At 40.1% G+C, this 19,199-nt stretch overlaps 1 protein-coding gene across 1 annotated transcript in view; it reads right to left on the bottom strand.

Moving 5' to 3' along the window:
- The window catches only part of LOC137273308 (tudor domain-containing protein 5-like), a 68,323-nt gene extending 49,538 nt beyond the window's left edge, over positions 1–18,785 (bottom strand). The window contains exons 1-13 of the mRNA XM_067805876.1: positions 17,481–18,785; positions 16,722–16,849; positions 15,896–15,952; positions 13,696–13,852; positions 12,929–13,080; positions 10,820–10,928; positions 10,059–10,147; positions 7,250–7,449; positions 6,553–6,697; positions 6,203–6,264; positions 5,601–5,670; positions 5,064–5,144; positions 4,177–4,320 (exon numbers count right to left, since the gene is read on the bottom strand). Of these exons, the coding sequence (XP_067661977.1) occupies positions 4,177–4,320; positions 5,064–5,144; positions 5,601–5,670; positions 6,203–6,264; positions 6,553–6,697; positions 7,250–7,449; positions 10,059–10,147; positions 10,820–10,928; positions 12,929–13,080; positions 13,696–13,852; positions 15,896–15,952; positions 16,722–16,849; positions 17,481–18,633 (2,547 nt within the window). The 5' untranslated portion in view covers positions 18,634–18,785. The remainder of the gene's footprint in view (positions 1–4,176; positions 4,321–5,063; positions 5,145–5,600; positions 5,671–6,202; positions 6,265–6,552; positions 6,698–7,249; positions 7,450–10,058; positions 10,148–10,819; positions 10,929–12,928; positions 13,081–13,695; positions 13,853–15,895; positions 15,953–16,721; positions 16,850–17,480) is intronic.
- Between the last annotated feature and the right edge of the window lie 414 nt (positions 18,786–19,199).

The following is a 19,199-nucleotide window of genomic DNA, read 5'->3' as shown; positions in this document are numbered from 1 at the left end:
ACTGTTTTGACAGTCTGTGTGTACATGTAAACTGGCCATAAGTAAACTTCTGCTACATATATTTATATTATAACCACCCAGATGATATTTGTCTCAAAGTATTTCTACTTTAAGTGTTATTTGTTTGTACATTTTCATTAAATCATTTCCACATACTGCAAATATGTATAGTGTATTGCCTTTATTTATCACATATATGGCACATACTTCTACCTTTGTGATCTCAAATTTCCATTCAAGACCTACCAAAGAAAACTTTCCTGTTGTGCAGAAAAACGCAGTAAATCCCACATTAATCGTGGAAATAGCAACATAAACATAATACCTCGCTACTGAAACAGTAAAAGCAGCAAAAAAAGACTATGAAACTGCAACAAACTTCACATCAGCAAACTTTCACCTGTACTGAGCATGCACATTATGATTCACCCACCTTACATATTTCCAAGCAACCATGGATCCCCTCGTGTCGAAAAAGCAGTGGATATGATGAAATAATTGCTGTCAATCATTTCATACAAATGGAAATTAAGCTATAAAAGTGTGCACACATATATGATGATGATAAATGCCAAACAGCCCAACAGAAATATGTTAAAAAGGGGATGTAACTTTTGTCCAAGCTTGAAAATATCAACATGTGATCAAGAATTTCTCGAAGTTGCAGGCTTTTCATTTCTTCTCCAGGTGTAGTGATTTAAAGTTATCGTTTCTACTGTTTTAGTAGTGAGGTATTATGTTTATGTTGCTATTTCCATGATTACAGTGGACTATTCTGCGTCGTCCTGCTCAGGGTGGACAGCTTTCTTTAGTATCCCTGCATTCTCTATGATCTCATAACATGTGATAAACACTGTGTTAACATACCAGTAAACAAAGAATATATTTGTTATGCATAAGCTAACTGCCAGATAATATTTTGATTTGGCAACCTTACATAAGTCTATCTTTTACTCTGTTATATAACTTATCTGCACGAAGATCTGATAATCTTTCACACAAGGTCGTCCTATGAACTTCATCCACCTATCCACAAATCATCATGTATAGTTTCAGTATTAGCAAAACCACAGGTCTTCGTATGAACTTTATATCCAGTCAATAATTAGAGAGGATTCTCAAATTCATCAGACCAGCACATCTGATTACAGCACTGTGTCTTGAAAACGGAGATAAACAGCCAGTCCTGAATGTACATAATTAGAGCAATACAATTATTTTATACATCCTGTTATGTAAGATGGAAGAAGGGAGTATGATCGCAGAAAGCTCGCTCAAAGTTGAGATCTGATTTAAGTGTCCCAGCTCAAAGAAAATATTACCACAATTATATACACCTTTCTGAATTTAACAATTAAACAAGAGTCATCATGACAAATCCCTCCGGCCCCCATAAATTTGAAATAACGTATCATTTGACAGTAACTTAAGTGTTGAATAAAAATGCACTGCGTATGATACTTCATTTGGGAAAACTTTGGTTGCTACAATTTTTAATGTAATGTACTGAGCTCAGAAGGCCATTTCCTACTCCCACATACTCAATAGAACAAGGTTATATAACTAACAGCGATATTCAAAAAGGAGTACAGACTCTTGATATGTCTTGATGATTTATCTCCCAGGTCAGGGTTTGAAATTAATGCTTAGTGGTAGCAAATATGTTACTCAAAATCCTATTTTGCTAGCTGAAAAAACACACGTAGTAGTGACAACTTTCTACCTGGTATATTTTGGTGAAACCGCTTACGTTCATGAAATAGCCGTCATTTTCATGGGAACGTTCTCCACTTATGCACATTTTATCGTAAACATACCAACACTGGTATCTATATTTCCTACAAAAGGCTCATAGTTGCTCTTCTTGGCCACTTACATATTGCAGTACTCGCATAATTGTGACAGAGAACCAGTCAGCTCAGTGCACATGTGCAGAAGTATAACACTACTGCTTCATAGGTTTGATAATGGACAATCACCATTTCCTGACGTGTAAGGGCAGTAAGATGTCGTCTGCTAATACAAGTAAAGGTATTACATTTGCATAACTTGATAAATACCAGTATGCAGAGGTACTTAACAAGCTATCATATCATGTGTTGTAAACTGATTATATGATGTATTTTACGCCTTAAGAAAAAATGCTGCAACCAGGTAAGGGACTTTGCTACTTATTTTAAAACCAGGTAGCAGTACTTGCTGCTTCATAACACAGTTAATTCTGAACACTGTCAGGTAGCAGTACTTGCTACTTCATAACACAGTTAATTCTGAACACTGTCCAGGTAGCAGTAGTTGCTGCTTCATAACACAGTTAATTCTGAACACTGTCCAGGTAGCAGTCCTTGCTACTTCATAACACAGTTAATTCTGAACACTGTCCAGGTAGCAGTCCTTGCTACTTCATAACACAGTTAATTCTGAACACTGTCCAGGTAGCAGTCCTTGCTACTTCATAACACAGTTAATTCTGAACACTGTCCAGGTAGCAGTACTTGCTGCTTCATAACACAGTTAATTCTGAACACTGTCCAGGTAGCAGTCCTTGCTACTTCATAACACAGTTAATTCTGAACACTGTCCAGGTAGCAGTCCTTGCTACTTCATAACACAGTTAATTCTGAACACTGTCCAGGTAGCAGTACTTGCTGCTTCATAAAAAAGTTAATTTCGAACACTGTCGCAGGTAGATAACAGGAGTTTCAGTAGAAAGATCCAATGTGAGATAACTTTGATATTAAGGTATATTGCAAAGCTGGTGAATAAGGTGAATAGGGTGAATAAGGTGAATAAGGTGAATAGGGTCGAATGACCTACCACATACAGGACTGAACAATGCCATGCAACTAGTCTGTGTGGATTCAGTCAGTTAATTCTTGTAGTTTCATGTTGCACTGTCTGTGATATTCTTGACACCAATATGTTATTGTTTGTTGTTGTTTTGTGCCAAATTATGTAGACAATATATTGTTATATTCTATATTATTGACCATCTAGGTCTAGTAAAGGAGTCAAACAAAACACTATGAATAAAATCATATATATATATTTATTCACTTCTATATGGCAAATGTAAATGGTGCCTTGCAAAGTTATTACGTAACTCATGTGAAAAGATTACAGAATGTAGAGCTTAAAAGTTAAGGAATATCTGTGAATTGTTCTAATCTTTAAATATCACTTATTATCCATCACTGACTAAAGGATATATATCAATTTTGATACCATGTGGCAGAGATAAAACATTCTCCATATCAGTCAAAAGCGTTTGTCATTACTGAATGGTATATATCAATTTTGATACCATGTGGCAGAGATAAAACATTCTCCATATCAGTCAAAAGCGTTTGTCATTACTGAATTGAGCTTGTTATCAGTGTCCCTCGAAAGTATTCACTGTCTCTTACTATCTTTCTTTATCAACAGTTTGATCAAACCATGTGAAAGTGGTCACTATGTCTGTGTATCTACTGACTGATCAAACCAGGTGAAAGTTGTTTTTTGTTTGTTTGTTGCTTGAAGCTGAGCAAAGATTTACGCAGTTAGGATTTGATGACGTGTCAACCAACCCTCTTGACCAACAAATCATTAGTTTCGTTGCATTATCATTTTAGATCAGGCATTCCAACAGTGTGAAAGCCACAACTCCAGGGTCCAGTCAATCAAGCTTTCGCTGTTTATGTAAAGTTAACATAATTTGCAAGCAAGTGGAAACAGCTCTCATCAATGATAACTCTATATAAAAGTGACTGGAAAGCAACTGTCTTGACCAATCCATGCCACCCAGGGACTAGCTGCTATGCCCGCCATACCTGCCATCACTGAGTTCAGTTCTAAGCCAAACTCAGCAATATTCCAGCTATATGGGAGCAGTCTGCAAATAGTCGATTTTGGACCAGACAATCTAGTGATCAACAGAAAAAGTACTGATCTACATTACTGGGATACCATGACCTGTGTCATCCAAGTAAGTGAGCATGCCCAAGTGATCCCATTAGTGGCCTCTTACAATAAGCATGGGTTACTGATGATCTGTTCGAGCCCAAATCTTTTTGTACCCAACCTTGCAATGACGTGAATATTATTATCCAGTCTTATTAATATGGATGTCCATGGGCTGTGGTGGATATGCAGACGATTCATCTTGAGGGCTGTAACTAGGATTGTAAAACTTACCTCTCTCAGGTTTTCTGGGTACAGAGGGTCTGTCTGCAGCTCATCAGGACTGAACAATGCGTACCCCTCATGAACTAAGTGGTCGTTAACATGGAGGTCGACATCTGAGGTGGTGTCTGTTAGACACATGGACAGTACACGACTCTGTAGATGTAAGAGGAATGATAACAACAACAACAACAACAACAACAACAACAACAACAACAAGGTGATTAGTAACTGCACTAATCAACCACCATAGCCATGTTTCATATCCTGTATGAACAACATAATGCTACAAATGACACCAACATTATCAGCTAAATTACACTGCTCTTTGATTACCGAAAAAATGTGCTACATCACCGGCACTAAACCCTTGTGACTTTCTCATTCTTTGGTGAAACATTTACTCAAAAGCATGGTGTTGATAAACCATACATGCATTCTTAATGAACAAGGATTCACTCTCAATGTAATAGTTTCCTGATACGCCAAAGGGACACAACTCTGCACAATATCCAAACCACAGACACTGGGCCACCTGGTCACCTGGGCCACCTTGAGAGAGTGAATGAGTTTAGTTTTATGCTACTTTTAGCAATAGTCCAGCAGTATCACATCAGGACACCAGAAATGGACTTGTCAGGAATCAAACATGGGTCTGTCTTTGGTGTGTTATGCTTTTGAAGTAAAATATATGAAATAGGTACTTGAAACAAATCTTCTAGAAAATAGTTATTATGACACTTTCTCATCAGGTTTACAATTTTGGTAAGACTCTTTCAAATCTTTATTGAAAGAGCCAATATAACAAGTAATATTAGATACTTCATGACATATCTTGAGTTGATCCGTCAGAACCTGACATTACTGACATTTACATCATGTTGCCAAGATTCTCTCACCTTCTGGGAAGTAACCAGTGCTATCATTGGCTTGTTCATGCAAATCTTCAGCATCTCCAGTTTTGCCTGTTCAGTCCATTTCTGCAGGAAAATAATCAAGATTTTCATGGGCAGAAACCATACTGAAGGAAAATAAAGGAGAACATATGACAGTTTAGGCATCTCTGATGCTGACAAGCTAATGTCTTAAGCACTTGACTCCATCATTGGCCAGTTCATGGGTAGTTCTATTTTTCAATAGGAACATGATTTTACCTGTTGCCCAACAATATCAAGCTGGAGAGCTGAGAAAATACTGTTTAACAGCACCCAGCAACATTCCAGCTGTATCACGACTGTTCTCATATCCTCCGGGTCAAGCAATCTAGCATTATCTCTTAGTGTAACAAACCAGTAACAGTTCATTTCACAACAAGCATTTTATACGGTGGCCATTATTCCACTCTTTTGTATCCGCAAGGTATGTCTTATCTTTCTGTATCATGATACACATCACTATGTACTGGACAAACATGTGCAGTAAGAGTCAGCAGTTACCTCCCCTGAAGGTTGTATGTTGGCCAGTCTTGCTTGAACTGCCTGGGCAGGAAGCTTGAGGTAGCGTGATCTGAGGGAAAAAACATCTAGCTCACCTACACATCATGGCCAGGTATAAAGTCATCAAAATCTGATCTGTGGATAATTTGTTTGTTAGCAATATTCTAATTCAATGACTGTCTAAACTAGTGATTCCTGATTGGTTGGTTTGTTGTTTAACGCCGCACTCAGCAATGTTTTAGCTATATAGCGGTGATCTGTAAATAACTGGGTCTGGACAAGACGATCCAGTGATCAACAACATGAGCATTGAGTCAAACAACTGGGATGTAATGACCACCCAATCCTGTTAGTTGCCTCTCAGGACAAGCATGGGTTGCTGAAGACCAATTCTAACGAGAATCTTTAAAGAGAAGTGAGTCCAGACATACACAACATGAGCACTCAGATTTGGGATAAAAAGCCAAGGCAACGTCTTGAATGTCAAAGGGGTGGACACCAATTTGCACAGCATGATTTTGGTGTCTGAACCACATGGTTTTCAACAATAATACACAATAGCATTATCTAAGCTGAACAGTTACAGCATCCTGTCCCCTCACCGCAGTAGTCGAAGCGTCTTCTTCTGCACAGAGCAGGTGTTGCCGTAGTCAACGTAGTATACCTGCACACAGAATACAAGCTTACATGCATTCAGGACAAATGTAAAGTTTTCTAATGCAGTTGACATTTCACCTTACACCTTCAGACTATGTAGCTCTGTGTAATGCCAGGTAAGAAAACAGCAATGCTTTCAACATGATTAGCAATGTGTAACATCTGCTAGGGTATGGTCATTATTGACAAATGTGAAATAGAACAGTAAAATGTACTTCTGGATGAGTCTCTCATTCTTTTTTGAAACAGAATTTGAACACTTGCGGAACCCTGAGTTTAAATCCTCAGCACTCACATCAACAAAGTCCATGGTTCTGATGCTGGTGATGATGCCACGGTGCCAGTTCTGGTCCTCCGGAAACAACACAGCCACCACCTGCCCCACGGCCACCAGTGACTCTGGAACCTTGTATTGGTTGCCACTGCTGCTCCGATAAAACCTAACAAAACCAAACATAGAGGCCATTTGGCTTGTTTTGAAATGCCTTTTGAATGCAACTTTGAATATTATTACATTTATTTTGGCTAACAGAGTTGTCCACATTTTGTAACTGCTGTTTCAGCCAATCAAAGAACAATGTTACAATGCCCCACATAGGTGCATTGAGTGAAAGTCATTTTTGTTTTTTCTGCTATGAAATTGCTGGAATACTGCTCTGATGAAATCAGTAAAAATGTATTCCCTCACTTTCTTAGACACTGCTATTCCTGCTACTGAGGTACAACTTAGGACAGCCCCTATGAGTCAGGAATCAGCTAGTGCTGTTCCACCAGTTTTCATTTGAACCCAAACTTACCGTAGGTAAGATGCATCCAGGAATCTAACCACTGACTTTCTGACACCATACATCAGACCGTAGCAAAAATCAGAATATTTTCATTGTGGATAAAGGATTATCATGGACTGAACTTGATGACCAAAACGAAATGTCAGCTGATTAGTAATGTCACTGTCATGCTTCAAAGTTTGTGTTTATTTTATGTCAACTCACTCTAAATCATCCATGAGTCGTTCAAGAGCCATAGTGTTGTTCCGCTGTCGGAACTGTGTCCAGAACAATCCTGGAGAGACGATGTTGGACACAAAGATCTCCACGTAGTCAGAGAAATCTGGCAGGGGGAGTTGTGTGTAGTATGACCCTGGTCCAACAGCATCAGCTGGTATACTATCCTGCACGGCTGGGGTAGCTTGCTGTCAAACATAGGATTGCAGCTGCAATCATTCACAAATACATGATGTCATTCACAGTTTGTATACAATACGTCATTATTGCCACCATGGTTGGACATAAGGTTGTGGAGTTAATGGGGAGAATGAGTATGCTTTTACACTGCTCAGCAATATTCTAGCAATGTAACACCTAGTGGTGATGATTCAGGATGAAGCAGAGGATGTGGAAGTAGCAGAATATGTGAAAGTAGCTAAGGACGTGGAAGTAGAGGAGTATGTGGAAGCAGCAATACATGTGGAAGTATACTGAGGATGTGGAAGCAGCAGAGGATGTGGAAGCAGTTCAGGATGTGGGAGGAGAGGATGTGGAAGCAGCAGAGGATGTGGGAAAAGCAGATGATGTGGAAACAGATAAGAATGTGGAAGCAACAGAGGATGTGGTAGTAGCAGTGGATGTGGAAGTAGCTGAGGATGTGGAAGTAGCAGAGGATGTGGAAGTAGCTGAGGATGTGGAAGTAGCAGAGGATGTGGAAGTAGCTGAGGATGTGGAAGTAGCAGAGGATGTGGAAGTAGCTAAGGATGTGGAAGTAGCTGAGGATGTGGAAGTAGCAGAGGATGTGGAAGTAGCTGAGGATGTGGAAGTAGCAGTGGATATGGAAATAGCTGAGGATGTGGAAGTAGCAGAGGATGTGGAAGTAGCTAAGGATGTGGAAGCAGTAGAGGATGTGAGAGGAGGGAATATGGAAGCAGCTCAGGATGTGAGAGGAGAGGATGTGGAAGCAGCAGAGGATGTGGAAGTAGCTGAGGATGTGGAAGTTGCAGAGGATGTGGAAGTAGCAGTGGATGTGGAAGCAGGAGTTAAAGTAACTGAGGATGTGGAAGCAGCAGGGGATATGGGATGAGAGGATATGGAAGTAGCTAAGGATGTGGAAGTAGCTAAGGATATGGAAGCAGTAGAGGATGTGAGAGAAGGAGAGGATGTGGAAGCAGCTCAGGATGTGGAAGTAGCTAAGGATGTGGAAGCAGTAGAGGATGTGAGAGAAGGAGAGGATGTGGAAGCAGCTCAGGATGTGGGAGGAGAGGATGTGGAAGCAGCTAAGGATGTGGAAGCAGGAGAGGATGTGGAAGCAGCAGGGGATATGGGAGGAGAGGATGTGGGAAAAGCAGCAGTGGATGTGGAAGCAGCAGAGGATGTAGGAGAGTAAGCGGAAGCAGCAGAGGATGTGGAAGTAGCTGAGGATGTAGGAGAGTAAGCGGAAGCAGCAGAGGATGTAGGAGAGGATGTGGAAGCAGCAGTGGATGTGGAAGTAGCTGAGGATGTGGAAGTAGTTAGGGATGTGGAAACAGCAGTGGACGTGGAAGTAGCTGAGGATGTAGAAGCAGCAGAGGATGTAGGAGAGGATGTGGAAGCAGCAGAGGATGTAGGAGAGGATGTGGAAGCAGCAGAGGATGTAGGAGAGGATGTGGAAGCAGCTAAGGATGTGGAAGTAGCAATGCATGTGGATGTAGCTAAGGATATGGAAGCAGGAGTGGATGTGGAAGTAGCAGAGATGTGGAAGTAGCTGAGGATGTGGAAGCAGCAGTGGATGTAGGAGAGGATGTGGAAGCAGCAGTGGATGTAGGAGAGGATGTGGAAGCAGCAGAGGATGTAGGAGAGGATGTGGAAGCAGCAGAGGATGTAGGAGAGGATGTGGAAGCAGCAGAGGATGTAGGAGAGGATGTGGAAGCAGCAGAGGATGTAGGAGAGGATGTGAAAGCAGCTAAGGATGTGGAAGTAGCAATGCATGTGGAAGTAGCTGAGGATATGGAAGCAGCAGTGGATGTGGAAGTAGCCGAGGATGTGGAAGCAGCAGTGGATGTGGAAGTAGCAGAGATGTGGAAGTAGCTGAGGATGTGGAAGCTGCTCAGGATGTGGAAGTAGCTAAGGATGTGGAAGCAGCTCAGGATGTGGAAGTAGCTAAGGATGTGGAAGCAGCAGTGGATGTGAAAGTAGCTGACGATGCGGAAGCAGCAGGGGATGTGGAAGCAGGAGAGGATGTTGAAGTTGCAGTCAAATCATCTATTTGGACAAATGTTTGTTCAAAAAGTCCTAAATTAAATAGGTCCTGAGTGAGTGAGTTACGTTCATGCCACTTTTAGCACTATTGCAGCAATATCACATATCATTATAGAGTTAAAAGCTCACAGAAGTGGGTTATAATTAGATGTATGTTATTGGAGATCAATTCTACCCTGGATCGTCAGTACATGTATGGTTAATTTCTGGTATTTGCACATCACAAAGTGCAGTAATGAAAAGAAGTGGGTGAGTATAGTTTTATAGCAACATTCCAGCTACATAATGGGAGTGAACACCTGAAATGGGCTGCATACACTGTACACGTGTGTGGAATCAAACCCAGATCTTCAGTGTGACGAGTGGACACTTTAATGATTTGGCTACCCCACCTCCTCGTAATGACACAAAAACAGAACCTGTTGTAAAAATGTTTCCCTACAAAGAGACTGCAATCCACATTTACCAAAAGATGACATCACATTTCAGATTCAATAGCTCAATAGCTTGTGCACTAACTGCATGTTTTCAGTTATAAAGATCCAAAATTGCTTGCTGTCGACTACAGACATACCTCTGAGACAGCAAGAGGGTGGTATGTGTCCAACAGTTGGTCGAACTTCCGTGTCAGATCAGAGTATATGGCGTACAGCATCAGGCAGCCTGCATTAGAGTGAGTGAGTTCAGGTTTACACTGCTTTTAACAATATTCCAGCAATATCATGGTGGGGACACCAGTATTAGGCTTCAATCGTTGTACCCATGTTGGGAATCAAACCAGGGCCATCGGTGTGATAAGTGAATGCTTGTATTTGAAACAGTGAACAGTGAGAATATGTTCATGTCGGATGACACCAGTGTTTGGAATAAATCACCTCACTGACATCAGGGTCCATAAACCGGAGAAGCAGCAGGCCTTGAGAAAACAATTCAGGTCATTGTTGGATTAACTGATGACAATTAAGTTAACTGGACTGTGAGACTAAATACTTGAAATTTCACACATTGATGAAATGTCATGACACATAAAATTATGGTCCACCAAGTCTATAGTGCATAATTTTCGCATGTTGTTTGTGTGTTGTGTGCCACACTTAGCAATAATCTAGTTATTTTGCATCGGTTTGTAAATATTTGAATCTGGACCAGACAACTACAGTGAACAACAGGATAAGCACTGATCTTTGCAATTGTTACACATTGGCATGTGGTGACCAAGTCAGAAAAAATCCTGACTGCCTGATCCCATTAGCGGCTTCTAATGATAAGCATGGGTTGGAGAAGACTAATTGTGGCCTAGACCTTAAAGGGCACTGTGCTTTACTGGAGACTCACCATCCCCCTTGTAGTTGATCTGCAGAACATCGTCTGTCAGGGAGATACAGAGTTTCTCCAGGGAGCCACAGTAGGCAATCTCATCCTTCAACGTCCGGCCAGTCATCTCCTGGAACAAACCAGAGGCAATACTTTGCTAAAAAGGCATACAAACATGTATGTATGAGATATATTTCAGTTCCAAAATGATGGGCGGAGGGGTGTGGGTGTTGGGTGTTGGGTGTTGGGGGGTTAGGTGGGTGTCTCTTCTGGTTACAAACCATTCTCGATATCTCTATATACATCTATGGGTCGGTCCAATAACTTCATTACCTCCCTTAGCTGGCTCTGCATTCTCACAGTAACCAATCAGCTAAACCGCTGTTACAACCAAGCTCGCCAGTGTCAACAAAGATAGCAGGCACAGCTGCGAAGGTTTGTTTGCAGTGTGCCTCATATTTGGGGTAAATCATACAGAAAACTTGATAGGACTGAAACCTTAAATAGACATATGCAAGAACTCCTACCAAGTGCCAAGTTTAATCAGTTAGATAATTTGAAAAGTTAAAGTCAGTTGTGGCTATTTTGCTCAACTTCCTAATGTAGACATCTGAATTGGCTAAAAAGTCAGCCTGTGGATGTATCCAGGGTATAGTGGAAACTTAATGGAATGCATACCCTGGCGATAACGAGGATGGCTACAAACATGAAGTCTTGCTAACCAATCTACCTAGGAATCATGGTGACCAGCATATGATATAGCAAGGCTCAAATACAGTCATCCCTTGCAATAACGCGTTTCGCGATACCACGGATTCACTTAAACTGCGCGTTAATCCGTGGCTCCCACACCCCTTCACGAAATTGAAAATAGCCCATCAACAAATCCGCTGCTGTGCTCTTATAACTTACGTAAACTAGTGAAATTCAGTGCGGATGGCAACTGACAGTGTTTATCGTACATATCCATTGTGTTTCACATGCTTAAAACATGCAGGGTTTTCTCAATAATAATCGTACCAACATCATAGCAGTAACTTATGAAAGACAAGACATGCTATCAGTCGAGTTACGACGAGCACTTACAATGTTTGCTGTGATGCAACACACACCGCGCTTTAGCGCGGTAAGACACAGTCATCCCAGGATGTATGGTGTCAGAAACCACATTTCATTTGACTAAATTCAATCCCAATTTTATTTATTAAAACTGTTGAAAGAAACAATGGAAACACCGTGAGAGCATTACCTCATTCCATACGTGTACAACTTCCACTTACCTCATTCATGAGGATCCGTTTTTTGCGCCTACCTCGATTTCACATTATTCTTAGCAGTCACCAACAGATTACAGTCTCGTAATCCATGGACTCTGAGACCCACGTTATTGACTCACTGAAGTCAGTTTCGACAATTAAATGGGCAAAATTTTGTTTTTTTTACAATCAAAGTTACAAGTATCGCAGGAAGTCGGCGGTGACTTGTCAAACTGTCTCCTCCGTAAATTGTATCAAGACAGGTAACGGCCTGTGTTCATTGTTATGTTACATATGTTTGCAGAAAACTCACACTATATACTAGCCAGATAGCAATGTAAAATAATCTGTTACAATAACAGCTTAATATGTAAAATATTCTGATAACGGAATAGAAGTTCTTTGATGTAATATTATCGGATCATTTTTACCTGAATCACCGGTACATTGGACGAAAACATTTGTGCACAGCTGATCACCATTTCTGGCTTAGTTGAATAACAACAAAGACGTATATTCACGTGAATATACGTCTTTGATAACAGGTAGTGATTTTTCATTGCAAAGTTTCCTGTACATATATTTATTTTCATTTTTCATTTCATTTTTCAGTTTTTTTATTTTCACCTTCAATGATACGATATATTTTTACTGGACCCAATTCACGAAACAGCAGTTTTGTTATGTCCTTGGAATATAAATCTAACTCGGCCTTTGTTCCACAATAAGTAATAGGTACTATAACACGGATGTCTAATAACGCGTGGGGTCATCCATGGACTCCAAGACCCGCGTTATGGCAAGGGATGACTGTATGCCCTGGAATCCTCCACAAAATCACAAACTTTCACTTCTATAGATCTTGTCTGAGTACCTTGTATTTGGCTGGGAACTCCTGCATTAGAATTCCCTCCTGGTGAGCTTGTAGCACCTGCCGGACGCTTTCCCGGAAACTCTGGTTCTCCTTGGGGTTCTGCAGACCTTGTTTAGATCCCACACCACCGCTTGTCATCCTCTCAACATCATCTACAAGATAACATTACTGTACAGCACTAGTCGTTTTGGATCTAGCATCATTGTACAGACCAAGTCATATTGGATCAAACATCACTCTATTGCCCTAGTCTTATTGGATCAAACATCACTCTATTGCCCTAGTCATATTGGATCAAACATCACTCTATTGCCCTAGTCATATTGGATCAAACATCATTCTATTGCCCTAGTCATATTGGATCAAACATCACTCTATTGCCCTAGTCTTATTGGATCAAACATCACTCTATTGCCCTAGTCTTATTGGATCAAACCTCATTGTACAGCCCTTGACATACTGTATAAAACAATGTTGCATAGCCCTGGTCAAACTGGAACATATATCATTATTCAGTCTGAGGCATATTGGATTAAATTTCATTGTACATCCCAAATCATATTGGATCAAACCTTTGAACAGTCCTAGTCATGTTGTATCAAACATCACTGAACAGCTCTAGTCAGACTGGATCAAACCTTGTGAAGCCACAGTCACATGGATTAAACCTCACTGTACAGTCCTCTGCTTCTTTTGACAGAAGCAGGGTTGTTGAGGATCACCTCTAAACCCTATCAGCCCAGGTTGTGACTAGTTGGTTGATCTACCTTGTTCGTCTGTCTTGGAGTGAGCACCAAGCAAGAGCCAGTCTCCCTTCTTGTTGGGGCGTTGGATCTCAACAAGCTGTTGTGGAAGTGTCGACACAAACTCCACCACGCTGTGGAATCCCAAGTCTCTAAATGGAAGCTCTTTGTGGAACATTTCCTGGAATACAGATTCCATGTTACTAAATGTCCAGCAGTGGCTAAATATAAACAATGACATGTTCAACAGTCTAATAAAAATTTAAAGGTACTTGTCCTGAACTGTGCTTAGAAAGGTGGAGATCTGCAATAGGTGGACACAATGGACATCTCTGAAATATATATCTGCACTGTCAAGTGAACAATATTTTTTTGTAAAGTATGTAGTGGTTACATGGCACTTTTCTGTTGTCTTCTTTACATTAGTACACTCAGATGAGTGAGTGAGTTTTGACTGAATTACAAGGGAGTGTGCACCTTCAATTGAAACACCTGTAACAAGTATGGTTGGAGAACACTCATTTACTGCACATGCATTTGTTTCACTGTTCCAACTACTGTGCTTACCCCCTTGTAATACAAACCAACAATAGCAATTTGAATTCTAGATCATTTGTCAAGCAACTTTTTATCCAAATTGAATAAAATTCTGAGACTTCAAATTTCAGTTGGCAATGTAAAATTATGAGGGTTTGCCATCTTCATTTCACTTTATTTGGGACCCGTGAAGGTCCCGGGGTAGAATAGGCCTTCAGCAACCCATGCTTGCCATAAAAGGTGACTATGCTTGTCGCAAGAGGCGACTAACGGGATCGGGTGGTCAGACTATGACTTGGTTGACACATGTCATCGGTTCCCCATTGCGCAGATCGATGCTCATGTTGTTGATCACTGGATTGTCTGGTCCAGACTCGATTATTTACAGACCGTCGCCATATAGCTGGAATATTACTAAGTGCGACGTAAAACTAAACTCACCCACTCACCCATCACTTTATTTGGTTTACTTTTGTGTTTAAAGTGAAATTCATCAGTATATTTTCAATGTAAACAGACTATGAGTGAGCAAGTGAGCGATGTTGCGGACGGTATTCCCAGTCACTTTCGGTGTAATACACGAGTACAACAAACACCAGTCTTGATTGTAGATTTCTGCCCAAGGGACACAACTCTGCAGAGCAATTTATAAGTGTAGAATTGAGTGAAGCTCACATACCCCTGCTTTCCACTTTGGGACATGGAAATGACTGATATTGACAGATAATGTGACACGGATCAGCATCTCACAAATTGTTCTTGACTCTGCTAAACTTTATAGACATATTAGACAATAGTTTTGCCATGTACAACTTTATCTGCACATAAGAAATGAAGAAATGAAATATCAAGAATCAATCAGAACTATATTTGAACTATATTTGATATATACAAAACAACCCATGTAGATACAGAAAATAAATCACATTTTGATAACATCAAGGAAACTTATCTATATAGAGTTTAAACCACACATTGGTACATATGACACGAAGAAAGACCACGTAAATTGAAAAGTTAACAACACACTTTGAATAATCACATTTTGCAATTAAATAGCACACGGCATATCTGTAGGTCATGATTAACTTATGTATTACGTTTGGTGAACCTAGCATGTATAGTTTCAGTGATATGCTATGGCCAGGTAACCATCAAACACATTTTGCACCAAGTCATGTTTCCATGGAAAACCAAAAACAATAAAGCCCCCATAACTCTGAAATGTCAAAATAGCAAAAGGCACATCAATGGCTAATAATTAACATGTGTGTGACGTATGGTGAACCCAGCATGTAAACTTTAAAAGATATGGTCCTGACAAAACTATCAAACACATTTGGCGCTGTCATGTTTCCATGGAAACAGCAAAAAATAAAATTCTGACAAAAACTTCAAAATAGCAAAAGGCACATCTATGGGTAATGCTTAACATGTGTGTGATGTTTGGTGACCCTACCATGTAAACTTCATGAGATATGCTCCGGACAAAGTTTTGAGACAGATAAAAGAACGATAAGCTGGCTGATGGAATGAATGCTACATATCCCCGTTACTTCGTAGCCGGGATATAATAATGCTGAAGATGACAGACACCTATCCCTCACAGGAAATAATAACAAATCATAAGTAAAGATTTCCTAACAACATCTGTTCATGAAGCCCTAGGTTCTTCCTTATCTCATACCTTGTATTCGAAAGGAAGCCTGCTTGCCCATATTCCCTTTGGTCTTGTATCCAGGACCTTCAATGGAATAAATTCATTTAAATAGCATAATTCTCATAGCAAGTGAAAGTTGTTAAAGTACTGTCAGAAACTGAAAAAACACCAACTGTTTTTAGGCTGTTACTCTGTATCCCTAAAAATTACACATTTGCAAACAGCATATGTCAAAATAACACACATTGGCCTAACTGTGCGTTCAGTGGGATGTGTATTATATAAAGGATATCAAAAAAAAAAAATTTTTGCTTATAAAGTAGAAAAATAATACAGTTTTTAAATAGCACATAAGTCTGGATATTAAATCTGCAGTAAATGTCTGTCAAAATTCCCAAATTTGAAATTAAATATGACCCAATTCATGTTTATATGGATTGCTGGAAGTAAATTGTAGTGCAGTAAAAACAGGACAGATACACAGAAACAGCCTTTCACTATATATTACTCTACTGGATGCAAAACTAAATACACTTTAATAACATCTCTTGACAGTAAAAGTGATGAAACTAAGAACTTGAACAACACAACACTTTCTCCCAGTTTGAATGTGTTTGAGTGAGTTCAGCTATATGGCAGTGATATGTAATTAATCAAGTCTTAAACAACAAGGGCACCCATCTAAGCAACTGGGATATGATTACATGTGTCAACCAAGACAGAGAACCTGACCACCAGGAAACTGTTAGTTGCTTCTTACAAGAAGCATAGGTTATACTAAGGACCAGTTCAAACTTGGATCTCTAGGGGTCATCAGTTTGAATGACAAAGATGCCTAGCCTTGACTGATTACCTTTTTAATTTCTTCTTGCAACTCAGGAGAAATTCCACAGTCATCATCAAACATCAACTCGGTGGAATCCAAGGAGCTGTTGCAGGATTTGATGCTGTTCCCGGACTGTTGTGCCCCTCGGTTGTCATCTGGGCATCACAAAGTAAAGGTCATCGGTCATCACACACTCAGAGTAAGATACCATGTAACAGATAAAGCCTAATGCCAGGAGACTTAAATAAGAATTCTGTCTTTTTCATTTCACTCTCTCTCAACTAACTAATATGACGCAATCCCTCACTAATTCTGTCTAAAGAACATATATTCCATTGAAGACACAACAGTCTGAATATCAGTCAAATGTGGACCAGGCAAACCAGGGTTGATATCATGAACAACTGCCTACACTGCTGGGGTGCAGTGAAAGCTATCAACAAAACAACCATCTATTACAAGCTACTGCACAGGCTGATGCTCGTGATGTCAATCACTGGATAGACAAATAGATTTCTGTATTCACACAAAAGCTGGTATTGAGAAACAGTGCTGTATCAGAACCCCTTCTTTCAAATAAAAAATACAAAAAATACATAGACTACAACATGCTCAAGATACAAAATTATTCCATGAGTCAATGGACCATTGTTCAAACTCTAGTCAGTTTATGACCCCTCCTGCAAGGTTCTAGAATGTCAAAACTGTTTCATATATCCTCATCCTTACTGGTATCCATTCACTGCTGGGTTAACAAAAGGCACATTCCTTAAAAACAAATATCACCTGGTGATGTCATTTCCTTGCTTGTTACAGCCACAGAAAGCGGTTCCTGTAAAGTCTGGCTAATGTTAGTGGACATGGTATTCATGGGTTGACTTGGAGCAGCAGGGTGGTAACTGGTCGTTTTAACCTGTACACTGATAGGTGCTTGTGGCAGGTGCATTCTCATTGGTGGGTTCTGCGTTGCGTGAGGAAGGTATTGTACGCTTGCTGGTACATGCACGTTGGGAATAACAGGCACTTGATACAGCATGTTCCCAGATTGAATCAACTGCATGTTAGGGTTTGGGTAACCCATATTCTGACTACTTGGCTTTGGGATTAGGTTTTGGAGTGGGAGACTCAGAAGGGAAGGAATGTGTGATGTATTCTGTGCTTGATGGCTTAATAAAAGATTCTTACTTTGGGGGACAATGTGATTTTGTTTATGTGATATTGCATATGCTGCTGGATGTTGTGACTGAAGGCTCTGACATGCAACAGTATTTGTAACTGTATTCGCTGTGACAGATGCTGAAGAAACATGGTTGTCTGTTTGGGGGGAAACATTTCTTTTTGGTGGGACACCAGACCTAAAATCTGCTGGTACAACCCTCAGTTCTCCATTCTGAAAAGGCAGGAGCTTCACTACTTCGGGTATACTTCCCAACAGATCACTCAGTGTATCAAATCTGAGTTTCTTGTAATCAAGCTGATACCCAAATCTCTTCGAAAAACATGTCTCAAAATGTGTGATTGGCAAGCCATCACTGTAGCACTTGAACAAGTTCTGAATCTGATTTCTCAAATGACTGGGTACTACTGGAGCAGGCCGATACGTATGGCGTTTTGGTGGTTGTCTCCGTAACGCAGCCCACTTCTTCTTGTTTGGGATCTTCTGTCTTGACACAAGTCGCTCGATATGCCGAGTTGTGGGATCCGTCGGGGCTCTCAGGATTAAAATACCCTTCTCCCATGATGGACAAACCGTGTCCGGTATATCTTGGAGAAAATCTTCCAAGCTGTTGTAGCCAAGCTGTCTGAAGGGTATTGGAGGTCCGATGAAACTTTCATAATCTGTCCTCAGTTCTCTCAATGTCAGCCCGACTGGAGAGGAAAGAATCAGACCTCGAATTTGCTTCTTTGTTTCTTCTTTTAGTTTAACTTTGTCTGACATTTCCTGTTAATCTATATCGTAAATGTAACAAAATAAATTAACCCAAAGCGCTGTCATTCAATTAATAATTCAGTTTTGGTCTGAAAGAGCGCATTGCAGCCAAAGTGTCGTTTGTTTTCATGTCAATCAACCATGTGCACAATGTGTGGTGCAAAATTGTGAACTGGTCCTTTAACGAAACTTGTTAACACGAGGTACACATCATGGGGAAACGGTTTAAAATTGTTTAATTTATGTTTTACATCTACATTCGAACTTACTCAAACGACATCGATTAACATTATGTACGAGGACTACTGTACATAGAACAGTCGAGACTACGACCACAGAGTCTCACCACGCCCTCTGCCTTGTTTGTAGACATTTTCAAATCTCTCCCAGAACTGAAGCTGTGTCAACTTTACTTCAATATATCATTTACATCACGTATATAGATATATTATACAGATATATATTAGTAAATTTAATTAAAATCAGGTCCTCTTTCCCTTCCAGAATCACACGGTCATTACTACGGCACCATATGTATGTACCATTATTTTTATATCAAACGAAAATTTATGTTT

This window comes from Haliotis asinina, chromosome 2 (assembly GCF_037392515.1).
Source record: "Haliotis asinina isolate JCU_RB_2024 chromosome 2, JCU_Hal_asi_v2, whole genome shotgun sequence".
Taxonomy (NCBI): Eukaryota; Metazoa; Mollusca; class Gastropoda; order Lepetellida; family Haliotidae; genus Haliotis; species Haliotis asinina.
Note: the sequence above shows the minus strand (reverse complement) of the source record. Positions and strands in the feature narration are given on the sequence as shown.